Source organism: Perna viridis, chromosome 9, assembly GCF_037379345.1.
Source record: "Perna viridis isolate PV_CMFRI_1.1 ecotype Kerala chromosome 9, ASM3737934v1, whole genome shotgun sequence".
NCBI classification, from domain to species: Eukaryota; Metazoa; Mollusca; class Bivalvia; order Mytilida; family Mytilidae; genus Perna; species Perna viridis.
This window is the reverse complement of record NC_142453.1, coordinates 15,367,824-15,380,474: the sequence shown is the minus strand read 5'-3', so window position 1 is coordinate 15,380,474 and position 12,651 is coordinate 15,367,824. Positions and strand designations below refer to the sequence as shown.

The 12,651-nt window shown below is 33.5% G+C and overlaps 1 protein-coding gene across 3 annotated transcripts in view; it reads right to left on the bottom strand.

Annotated features, from left to right (window-relative positions):
• LOC148606936 (A disintegrin and metalloproteinase with thrombospondin motifs like) overlaps nt 1–12,142 on the bottom strand; it is a 39,388-nt gene extending 27,246 nt beyond the window's left edge. For 2 of the 3 annotated variants that reach the window (XM_088546811.1, XM_088546813.1), the window contains exons 1-7: nt 11,978–12,140; nt 11,199–11,407; nt 10,726–10,803; nt 9,395–9,566; nt 6,549–6,645; nt 4,803–4,896; nt 2,889–2,960 (exon numbers count right to left, since the gene is read on the bottom strand). In XM_088546811.1, coding sequence (XP_088402937.1) covers nt 2,889–2,960; nt 4,803–4,896; nt 6,549–6,645; nt 9,395–9,566; nt 10,726–10,803; nt 11,199–11,407; nt 11,978–12,086 — 831 coding nt within the window. In that variant the 5' untranslated portion in view covers nt 12,087–12,140. Of the gene's footprint in view, nt 1–2,888; nt 2,961–4,802; nt 4,897–6,548; nt 6,646–9,394; nt 9,567–10,725; nt 10,804–11,198; nt 11,408–11,977 lie in introns of all 3 variants that reach the window. The other variant, XM_088546814.1, reaches the window with a different exon arrangement.
• Between the last annotated feature and the right edge of the window lie 509 nt (nt 12,143–12,651).

Genomic DNA, 12,651 nt, shown 5'->3' with positions numbered 1-12,651 from the left:
AAATGTGGCGAGTTTTTACATTTAAGGAGAGCTATCATACAGTGAAGGCTGTCTAAAACAAATCCCTTTTGGACCTTATAATTGGACAGGATTAGACAGCATATTTGTCATTTAAAGAGGGACACTTTTTAAACAAATTTATTGGAATTCAAATGGGCACTTATTGTGCCCTTGTCTAGATCAAAGAAACTACTAAAACAGCTTTTTGACCACCACACAATTAATTACAATGACAGACGTCATTTTAGCATAAAAATATGTCAAACGAGACAATTTGTTTTCAATATTATAAATTTCTCCTTCTTTTGCAGTAAATACTAGGTTCTATCTTTCAGTTGTAAATGTATGATAAAGGCAGTAAACTGTTCTGACTACTGATTCTACTAAGATTATCATATGCATAATGCTGGTAGCAGAGGTTGAAACACACAATGTAGATGTAGTTGAAAAATACGCGGTTTCTTTTAAAACAATGAGCAATGGTGACCCACTGCCCACTGGTATAGTCACGGCGCAATGGAAGAGGGAGGTTTAGCGTGCTGTATAACCTAGATTTAACCCGCCATTTTGTCTGAAGTATCTGTACCGAGTCAGGACCTTTGCGGTACCAGCTACTCCGGTGGTGTAAGTTCTATTTTGCTAGATTTATTTTGGACTTGACTTGATTATGAATCGGATCAGTGTTCGGTAATTTTGTTGTTACCCTTATTCATAGTGTGTAAGTGTTGCAGTTCCCAAGATAGTGACTGTTAAACTGGAATACTTTAAATCCAATTAGCATGTGACTTTTTTGTGCATTATAATGTTTGTGCACCTTTAACGACCTCAGCAATGACAAGTTTTTTTAAAAGTGTAAACTCAATGTACATATCGCAAACAACATGTCTACCATCCCTTCGACAAAAGATAGAGCTGTTTAGAGGCTTAAAACAGTATTTTCGGCAGTGTAAACAACATTTTTGTTATTGGAAGAATAAGTTATTAGTAAACTTTAAATATTTCAATTGACAACCATGTCACGTTGTCGGTTGAATTCAGTCATTTGTAATGTCAATTTAGGGTGTCAAATTCACTGAATGAGAGCCTTTAAGAAGAAAAAAAAACTATATATTTCAGTTATTTAGGGATTGGAGTTATAAGGATTTAACACTGTTTTTTCCAGAATTTATGAATATGTACATTCGAACCATTCACTCATAAACCTGACATAAAAGTCCTTCGGATTTATATTTTTTTGTGAGTGAATGATCCGATTTTACACATCGATAAATTCTGGAAAAGTGTTTAATCCTATAATGAAATATAATATAAATATTTTAGAATTTCAATAAATTGAAACTAGCGAAAATTAAAAAGATGAACTAGTCCAATGTGTATACGGAAAATGAAAGGCATTTCCGGTCAAGAGGGAGTATATTAGTACTACCGTGATAAGCTTGATACATAGGGGTGATATATCGTAATCATTTTTTTGGGTTGGAGTTAGGAAGGAATAAATCAAAATAACACATAATTCTAATTATCCAATAGAAATTTGTGATGTTTTTTTGAAGTATACAAAATACGTCTCATACGATGCCTAAAAATTATATCCGATTTCTGAATCTTATTGAGAAAAATATTATTACAAGTAATATATGTTATTACACTATTACAGATGATGGATTTTCCAAATACCAACTAATAAGTTTCTGTACTTTTTATTGTAACTTATAGGGTTCGTTAGTTACGTTCTAGTTTCTGATTCCCTTCCAGAATTTCCGATGTCGAACGTATTGAAATCCGGAGACCGATTTTATTGTTTACTTCTGGGAAGTCTTAAATGCAAAATCTTCTATTTTATGCTTCTCATAACAATTTTATCCTACAGAACTAGACATTTGTCATTTTTATCAGTATTTTTACACAAAAAAGGTATTTTGCTTATAACATTGAACTCAGTGCTGTATTATGACGAAGAAATAAATCATTTTTGCCGCAATGTTTTTACACGAGCGATAGCGAAATAATAATTTCGATTCTAATAGGACAATAACGGTACTTCTTTACATTTTCGTGACCTAGACCCGCATTATTTGTCCATATTTGTACACTTTACGCTAGCTATGTCAGTTGAAATTGTCGCTAGTGAAATTTTGCTTCGATTTTGTTTATAATGAAGGAACGGGCGAAATAAATGGAACGATGTTAGATATGGCAATAGTCGTTTGCATTGTAAGGTCACAGTGTTCACACATAGACAGGTACAATGTTTAATTCATTGACGATTGTATTGTTTAGTTTCACACATGCAGGCGCACGTGGTGAATGCTACCGAGTACGTGTGTTAGTGATTTTTTTATGGAGTATAAAATAAATTTTCTAAAACATAACGTCAAATGAAATTATTAAATAAGAATTTGATATTTATTCACGCTACTGAAATGAAAGAAAACAGCTGATACACATCGGCATGTTACGTGTGTTTGTTTACATGGTTAAGGTGGGCAGTAATTTACACACACAAGCCACACCCAATAAGCCGCGTGCTGCTCATATAGCAATCGAAAACGGACCACAAAGCCTGTTAAGGACGTCATATTAGAATCCAGAAATAATTAACCGTCATGGATGCGGGAGGTTTAGCACGCTATAAAACCTGATTCAACCCACTTTTTCCATTGGAAATGCCTGTAACAAGTCATGACTATTACGGGAACTTCCAAGTCCGGTGATATGTCTTGATAATGGTAGTTGTTACATGGACGTTCATTTTTTACTTTCCTATTGACCAATGCTTAAAGTTTATCAGTTCGATATAATTGTTATTACACTTCGTTTACCACTTTTGCTGTCATTGGTAAACATGAAATAACTGGTGTAATTCAAATTAAAACATGTTTACTCACTTCTGATATGAAAATTCCCGCAGATGCTACGGCCATGAAATTGGGTGATATTGATCTAAACATCCCATCCATCTGTGCAATGAAAAAAGATACATAAAACAAGTAGGTCGAATTAAGGTATAAGAATCGAGGGCCGAGAACATGGGCGATATATCAAAAGCTAAATAGAAATATATTAATCGCATATTTTTCGCCAATAATGAATAATTTTATCAACTTCTTGGTGTTTTTTTTTCGGCCGGGGGTGGGGGCTAATTCGTTTACTTGTCATATATATATTTATACATTCCATGAATTTCATCTGATAACATGTTACATGTATCTGCTCTTTTGAAAAAATGTTATTAGAAATGTTACAGAATACAATACTTCTATAAAATATGCAAAATCAGTGTTATTTGAATAAAATATGTGATAAATATAATAGATCGAACCATTGCACCTCCAGCCCGATGCGAGTATATTTTGTAACGAAACCATCGAGGTGGTTAAAATAATTGTTTTTAAGGTAGCATATATAGAAAACGTATTCAGAAGTATCTATCAATGATGTGTGTTCGAGGGAATACCAACGATTGGATTTACGTAGATTTCAAATTCATAAACAAAGATAGAAAAAGGAAATACACAAATTAAATTTCAAAATACTTTAAGTCCATATAAGGTTCAGACATTGCCAATGGTAGATGTGATTAATGGTGAAGAACACCCCATCAAACAAACAATACTTTTTTCGGTCTACATATAATCATATATGCTATATTTCAGCGTAACGATAGTTCTTCTTGTATTCAAATTTGCAGTTTGAAAAAAAAATACCTTTATCTTCCACTAAAACCAATCAAATCAAACAAAATCAAGAACAAAATCTCTTGCAAAGTGCCAAATTCATACACAATATATATATAATTTTTGTCTCAAGGGGCAACAACCGAGTGATAAACTAAGATTCGTTTTGTGGTCTGAAGCTGTTTCTGAATAAGAAATACTAGTAAATTGGGTGGTTTTTCTTTCACGTACATGAATCATTTTCTGGGCCACTTTTCAAAAAAAACTGCTACTTAAAACAAGAAGCTCTCAAGAACCTGAATCGTTCATCTGAATTGATAAGCAACATTCATTTTTTTTTGTCGAGGCGGCCATGTTTTTTCTTCTTAGATAAAAAAAACTGACGACAACCACAGACGCCAAGTGATGACAATAGCTCCGATGGCCCTTGGGCCAGGTGAGATAAAAATAATCATCACACAATCTATATATACTACACAGCCACATGCACCACATCATGATTAAATATTGCTAGATGCAAACAATATTTATGTGGTTTTCATATGATCATATATTGTAAACCATATGATTATCATGATCATGTGTTTCAGTTTTGACTGTGTACACATCAGCTTTTTTTTTTATAAACTGCGAATCTTGGTTAACATTACTACAGGACACGAATTCTGCTCATAGATAAAGGTGACTGTATTGTACCATTTAAGAAACAAAGGCGTTTTGTCATGCGATTGCCTTCCTCAGATTTTAAAAGGTGTTTCTCTGATTTGTAGCGCATAAGTAAAATAGGCACGCCAGCATTTTCAGAAGTATCATAACGTCGAATTTTTATATTCGCCCTCATTATTACTAACACAATAATGTGTATCTTTGTTACCTTTTAAAAGTCATGAAATATATGTACTTGTACATTCTAATTAGTATATAACGTTCATGTGGGAATCCACTACCCCAAGCTCCTTTTCTTCAAAATTTTTGGATCCGACATTGGGTGTTTCTTGAACTTGGACAATACCTTAGATGAATCACCTTCTATCTGACATTTGATAAAGATTCATAGTATATTGCTGAATCTCAAATCAAGAAAGTAACCCCGGCGAAACATAACCCCATCTCAATTCTACTTACACTATTGACAACAAAGGCGTAAAACTGGTGAATAGACTTCTTTGCATCTGCATCTTTCCTTTCTTGTGTTGACTCCAAACTTTTATCAAACCAACTGAAATTACACATAAATAAATCAATTTGATGTGTAATAAGACTTGATTGGTTGGTTATCTTAAGGCAACATAGATTATTTTGTATAAACTTACTTGGTAATATGTCATCTTAACTGTCAATTGCTTTGCATTTACCCAACACTAAACTAATGCTAATTCTATTGGACACCTACGCAGATGTTCCCTAAACAATCCCATTGCCAGAGGAGCTCCTAAAATCAGTTTCTACAGCTCTTTGGTTTTCTTTCGATGTTTTTTTTTATTTTCCACAAAAGAAAAAAAAGATATGCCGGTGCCCATCATTAAATGGTGATCAATATTTTTTTTCTAATTTAGCCCACCATTGGCCTTTGAAGTTACCGTTTTTTTTTTATACTAACTATCAACTTACAATTTTCTTTTTTTTCCCCTTAAACCGCGACTATTTATCAATTTCTAATATGGCCGGTCAAAAGCCTCTTAAGAGTAAGTATCATCTATCTAAGATTTCTCCTATTTTTAGTAATATTTGGTTTCCAAAATTTTATAATAGTTTTCCAAAGGTATCAAGGAAGTTTGGTATTGATTTTTTTGGGGTAGCCTTTAACTTTTCAGAAATTAGGAGCCAAAAAAGGGGGTTCGAAAGATGAATTTTCCTGATGTCCAGACATTAACTTGACAATTGGTGAATGAATCACTTTGAAATTGTGTTAGAAGGTCCTATATCACTGAAGGAAGACTTTGATTGATTTTGGTGGTGAAGAGATGAACCTTGTAGGAAATAGGAACCCGAAGGGGACCCAAAACAAACATTTTCCCTGTGTTCGTATAAGACTTGATTAGAATTAATTGATCTCATATAAAAAAAAACACGGTGCCATACTAGGACTGATTTTGTTTGGTTTTGTTTAGCCAAGAAACAATGAGAGGTTACAAAGAAGCCGGAAACAAGTATTTTTTTCTCGGACAGATGATAGATGAAATATGTTTGGCTGTCAAAAAGGTCACCAGAATGGAAAGGGACTGGATGGTACATTTTATAGGTCTTCTTTTGATTAGATTCTTCACCTGGTCATGGCCGCTTATTGATATCAATCTACTAGCCTATAGAATATTCTATATAGGATTTGAATGAAAAAAAAATACTACAAAGTAAAAGCGCTACTCATCATAAATCTGCGTATCTGTTCCCCGTGCACTACACTAAGTAATTTGCATGAAGAGATGGAGCTAAACACTGACTGGTGTGTAACGATCTGAAACAATCGAAACTATTCGGCCATTTCCACCACACTAAGAAAACATATCTCCTTTGTGGAACAAAAAGGCTGAGGAGTTATGATTGGCTCTAAAATAGCGAATATATCATCTGCGCAAGAGAATGCTACAATGCTGAACATTCGTTATCGTTTTGTCTCGCTTGAAAGTCACGAGACGGGATGCCCTTAGATATGCAAGAAGAGGCGAATAAAAAAAAACTTGAAAGAACCTCTTATGCACAACCACAAACTATAAAAATAAAATATAAGGCAAATATCTTAAGAAAAAATCGTATTTAAATATGTAGGGAAAATAGGGTAAATTATCTCTAACTTTTTTCTTCCTTCAGTTACAGAGGGTTTACCAGAAGATGTCGTACGTTCTAAACTTGTATCCATTAAAAGTAACTCACTGTTTGTAAACAGAATAATCAACAACAAATAGAACTTCAACAAAGTAAGCAGGTGTCCGTTTAGTTCTTCTGAAGGGGTGCTGTGATTTGTTATTTTCTAAAAAATAGATTTAAAGATAGAAGCAATTTACAACAACTAGAAAAAAAATCCCAACCATTTTTCTTTTCGTGAGTGTCTTTGGATTTTATGTTTTAAAGCAACATTGTCAAGTAATGGGTAAAATATTGAATAACAGTTTTCGAGTAAAAATAATTTAAATTGTCCAAATTTAGAATATTTTTTTTTTCAAAATAATCAAAGTTCCCTCCCTCTCTTTCGGTATGAAAATGGTCAGTGTCTTAGCCATCCATAACATGATGTTGTTGTAATTGTGCATCCACACATAACTGAACCCATAATCAAATTCCTTGGAAATTTCCCAAAACAGAATTATTGTCCCAAAAAATATGTATACAGAATTTATTTACCAATCCACACCATCAGTTTATATCAGTTAATATGTATTTCATGCATGCATGCCTTTCTATTTCCCTTTTTGTGGAATGTGATCATTACCATTGATAAATCCTGAATACAATTTCAACTAACCTAAGTAAATGCAGTTGCTGAAACAGTCACCCATAAACCTGAACCAAAGCATATTTGGTACCTTGCACGCCTGAAGCCGCCATCAAGCGAATTATTGAGTCCAAGTTTAACTTTTGTTCCATTGCATGTGTTATTTTTGGTTATTTTATGTTCTTTGTTTTGTGTGACTATTTTTAATGTGTGATCTTTGTCCCTGGGTTACATTCTTTTGATTTTCGCTAGAATCTTGGTTCTCTTGATTACTCTTTCAGAAAAAAACCAAACAAAACAATTTTTGTTTTGTCCAAAAACACTCAAAACAAATATTTATCCCGTTTTCTTTTTTTTTCTGAATATCAGGTGTGGTCGTGAACAAAAATAATATTTCAAATGTGATGAAAATCACCGGGAGGGATCTCCATAAGCTGAGGAGAAGAAAAACTTTAATCGGCTGCCCAACATACTCAAAACTCATTTTCCTTAGGAACATTCAATAAGAGATTCCATGTCTATCATGAAAATATAGTCAAAATCCGCACAAAAGAGTAATTTCTGTTTCTTTTGGTTGCAACAGCATGTAAATGCTGTTCATATAAGTTAAAACAAAACACTGCCATGTATCTGTTAACAGATACATAGGAACGAAAGAACATTGAACTCGAGTAGATGAAGAACTCAGATTCAAGAAAAGTTTTGGTCACTCATGATTTAGGTAGGCTTTTTAAGACGTCACCATAGCTATGGTTTTGGAATAGAGATATAAGAAAATATGTCTGCCAAAAAAAATTAATTTCCGGTATCCATATCTTTTTGAACTGTTTCTGACAGATTATAGATGATGGATTTTCATAATGTTTACAAATTAGTTTTCTTAAGTCTTTTACTTAAGTACATTATTACTATTTCATCTTGAACTTGACGCACCATTCGCACAAAGTCCAAGATTTTGAAACTCGTGGCTGGGGTTTATATCATGTTTATTGTATTTAGTGCTTTTTATTTTCAATTTTTTATTTTTCTTATTTTCTGTACTGTTTTGACTACTGGTTTTACCAATTTTAACTGGTGGCAAATAGTGTGAATTCTATTGGAAATTATGAACCGAAATGAATGCAGGAGGTTTAGCGCGCTATAAAACCTGGTTTGACACATCTTTTATTATAAAATACCTGTACCAAGTCACCTGTACCAAGTCTAGACCATTGCGGTGCTTTTCAAACTTTCCCGGACTTACCCTGATATTGCTATTTGTCACAGTACAGACTTTCCTTTTAGACTATTTCTTTTGACTACTGCCTTGATTTAAATCAGTTCGGTAATTTTTATTACCCTTCGTTTTGTTTTGTTTGTCTCTTGTATTATTATTATTATTATTATTATTATTATTATTTAATTCGTGTACTTCATGTCGATGACCTGATCCTGCTTTGGTACTCGGCGTTGGAAATAGAGTAAAATGAAATATTCGGATCAGTTAATGAGAAAAAAATCCGTTGAGCAGATGTCATTTCGTCAATGAACTAAAGTTAACGGACGCGACGACGACAACGTAACAGGGTGATACCATTTATACGACAAAAATATTCCCGGTGTTATAAAAGCATGGAGAGTTTTCATTTCGTAGAATGAACTCTCATGTTGAGCAGCCACATCTAAACAGTCGGGCGAAATTCATTGGATACAATAGGAACTCTTACAAAAACAAAAAAGAAAAGAAAAGCTCGGATGCGGTAGACGAAAGAATCAATCCAAAACTTAACCAAACCAATTCAATAACAACTCGTTAATGGTGCCATAAATAAACATATGTCCAATGAACAATAAATGAGTAAGTGCAGACCCAACTTTCTTCATTTTGTAGTAAAGATACGCGATTTAAAAGGTCTGTATCTGTATCCGATTGATCATATCAAATCACAAGCTTGTACCAAATATTTTACTTGTAACATAATCATGTGTAAGGAATCCGATCAATGCGTTCGTTTCCTCTCCAATCGGAACCATTTCCGCTACACTTAACTCTTGTACGAGTAACGAGAACGGCTTGGTAGTTCCGGTTGGTTTCCTCCCCTGTTTTCAAAAATGTCTTACTTATTGAGTTAAGGACTTGAAGGTAGGAAATAATCAGAAGAAACAAAGTGCTTCATATTATTCAAACAGTTTGTAGAGTCTGAACGTTTCAGAATTCATGATGTGTAATCTAGAAACTTTCCAGTGGCGGTTGCAAAAAAATACTATAATAAATGTGCCAATGTACTATAAAATAACAAAAACTTACTTGGACAAATGAGATTGGTTAATATATTAGATCTTTTTTCATGATTGATTGGTATTTTTCTGAAGTTGAATCTATAAATATCGGACTGTTTTTTCTCTACATGTTGTTGTTGGGTTGAGGTATTCCTGTACTCTAAAATGTATTCTTCGTTCCCGAAATGGAACGTTCCATACTGAAAAGACGAGAAAAAAGATGGGTACAATATAATAATATATTCATGTATGTTACACATAAAATAATACTGTTATATATAGAGGTGGATCTAAGGAGGTACAGATATGATTCCAAACCTAGTTACGAATTTCATCAATATCAATTGAACGGTTTTGGCATTGCACTTCAACCTTTAAACAAGAAAAGTCTTCAAAATTGTTTTATTTCCATTTGAATGAAAAGTAAAGAAAATATCTAGTCAAATGATCCTTCCTATACGTAATACTGTCCAATAAACAGTTTGAAGGAGATATAAACATGGAAGAACTAACAGACCGAGAAAGGGTAGAAAACTTCAAGGTCGGGTAATGGCATGGTTATTTTAAGAATAATCAAGGGAACCAAGGTTATAGCGGTAATCAAAAGAATGTAATCCAGGGACAAAGACCAGGCATGGAAAACAGACATACACAACAAAGAACATGAAGTAACTAAAATCATACAAAGTAACAAAAGCAAATAAGCAATTCGGAATCCACTAAAAACTGGGAGCATGAACCAGGTGTACCGGTAGGGTAAGCTTCCTCTGTTTTTCGAGAAACACCCGCCGTGTTGCTCATAAAAACTCAAGTCCGGGTTAGACAAAAGATGAAAGGAAAACTATGACACGTTGAATAAATCAGTTTTCATAGCGCAGATACACCATAACGATCCACGAGTTCATGATTACGACCATAAAACTTCTGTAGTGATGACTTCAATCTTGTAGCAACATTACCCTGTTCCAAAAGACCATTCGTCAGAATTCCAGGGCGATTCAAAAAGTCTGCGGAATTTCGGCAAGCTCTGGCAGAACGTATAAGTTGTGAAATGAACACTCCATACGCAGGTGCTGAAGGGATGCTGCCATAGATGAAAGGAAAGTTGACAATTCTGAATGAAAAGTCATCACGTTTGTCGTAAAGTTTGGTCAATAGTTTTCCTTTACCATCGATTTCTAAGTATGGATCAAGGCTGACTTCCCAGCTTCTGTAGTATCCTTCATCTTAAGTTCTTCAGGGTAGATGCGATGTGTTAAATCCCAAAAATTAATATTGTTTAAAGATAATACGTCATCTATATATCTTTAAGTCTCATCCTCCGTTGGTAGGATTGGTATAATAAATTTTTAAACATACCATGCGGATCTGTTCCCCATTTACGGACTGTATAGAAAAGGTAGCACAATTGTCTGGATCATAGTAGTACGTTGTATCCTGTAGCATATTGATAATAAATTAATTATTTCGTACGCTTTTAAAGGGTAATAACAAAATCACTGATAGGCAAATACTTCAGGCAATAATCGAAAAGAATAGTCTAAGTAGTCTAAGGAAACTCCATATAATACTATACATATAATACTAAATGTAAAAATCATGTAGATGCTATGACTTTGGCTACACAGAGTTAATTTTATCCAACAATTATTTTTGTTCCACAATGATGTTAAACTAATTATGTTAGAGAGAGCAAAAAACTTGTTTTCTGTTTTGTTACATATGTTCAAAATTCTCAAATAAATCAATTAAATGATGGACAGATCAAGAGTTATCTTCCTTTATTTTAAAGTTTCTATGCTAATTAGTATATAAACAAAGCATTCACACACCTCAAAGTTGTTAAACAAGTGTCCTCGGATGAATGAACCGTTCTTTGAAATCTTATATACAGGAATCTGTGGGTTGACTAGAGTATTTTGTTGAAATTGTAGAACGACAGCTTTAGATGAAAGATGAAATTTTAGGGTAAGATCAACTGCAGGATTTCGTAAATGTCTTTGGTTATGTGGTTCTGTCACGTGCACGGGTATCAATGAATCTTAAAAAAATAGTTTTAACAACATAAACTTCTATGATAATTTAAAGCTATGACAACTATCATAAGCTTTTGTGTTATTGAAATTAGAGACACGTTATAGTGGAGTCCAGAACTGACCAGTCACTTTTATTTCTATGTGCGTATTTTATTGGTTACTTCATGTTCTTTGTTGCATGTGTCCTTGTCAAGTCCTTAGCCCTGTATTATTTACTTTTAAATTACCGTGCTAATTCTGGTTTCCTGAATTTTCTTGTATCCTATTGATATGTTGCTATCAGGATACTCTCTCTCATCTTTCTTAATGATTATGAAATGAATTATGAGTTGCTTGAAAAACTTCACAATACTTGTTAAGCAATTATGGCTTGATGAAAGAGTTTCTGCCCATTTGTTATTCTATTTCTTTCCTACTTTACTTGTAAGATCTGAATAAAGATTTTAACTTGAAAAATGGGGCTGTATTGGTTGTTATTGAAATTCGTTTTCATCTTTTTTTCTTCGCTATCAATAGACAATATGAAGAGACCAAACCGTCCAACAGTTATTATGATACATATAATTTGAACATACCTTCAGAATAAGAATCCGGGTTAACTATAGATTTGACTGAACAATAAAATGATGAAATCCAAACAAAGTTACACACTCTCAAAACAAGTGTGTGCATATTTAAATGCATCTCTTACAAACAACATAAGTAAAGTAGGCACATGTATATACATGTAAAAAGTGCTTCATTACATCCTCTAACGACGTATTTCCGGAGGAGGGGATACTTTGAATGCATATTCCTCTACGTAAAGACGCATACAACTTGCTATTGTAAAACTGATATTTCTGTGTAAATAGTAACTACGAAAGGATGTTTTTAATTGCTGTCTAGAATATTGTTTATAAAAGCCTTTTGGTAGCAGAAGGTCCGTCACACTGAAGCCACTACTTATTCCGGTAATAATTAGGCAAATCATATGTTTTTTTAATCATGATTGCTGGTTGATGTCAAGTAAACACAAGGAATCATTTGAAATCATTGGAACGGTTAATAAACTTTTGTTCCGCTTATACCGACCCAAGAACGTTAATATCCAATATTTGATTTAAGTATCTTTAACATTTAATTTATAGAGACAAATAACAACATATAATTACATTTTTTTTCTGACCCCTTAAGAGCTTAAATACAGTTTGTTATATCTGTATCAGAAGAACCCCGAGTCTCATCAGTGAGCGGTCTGAGCTCTTAG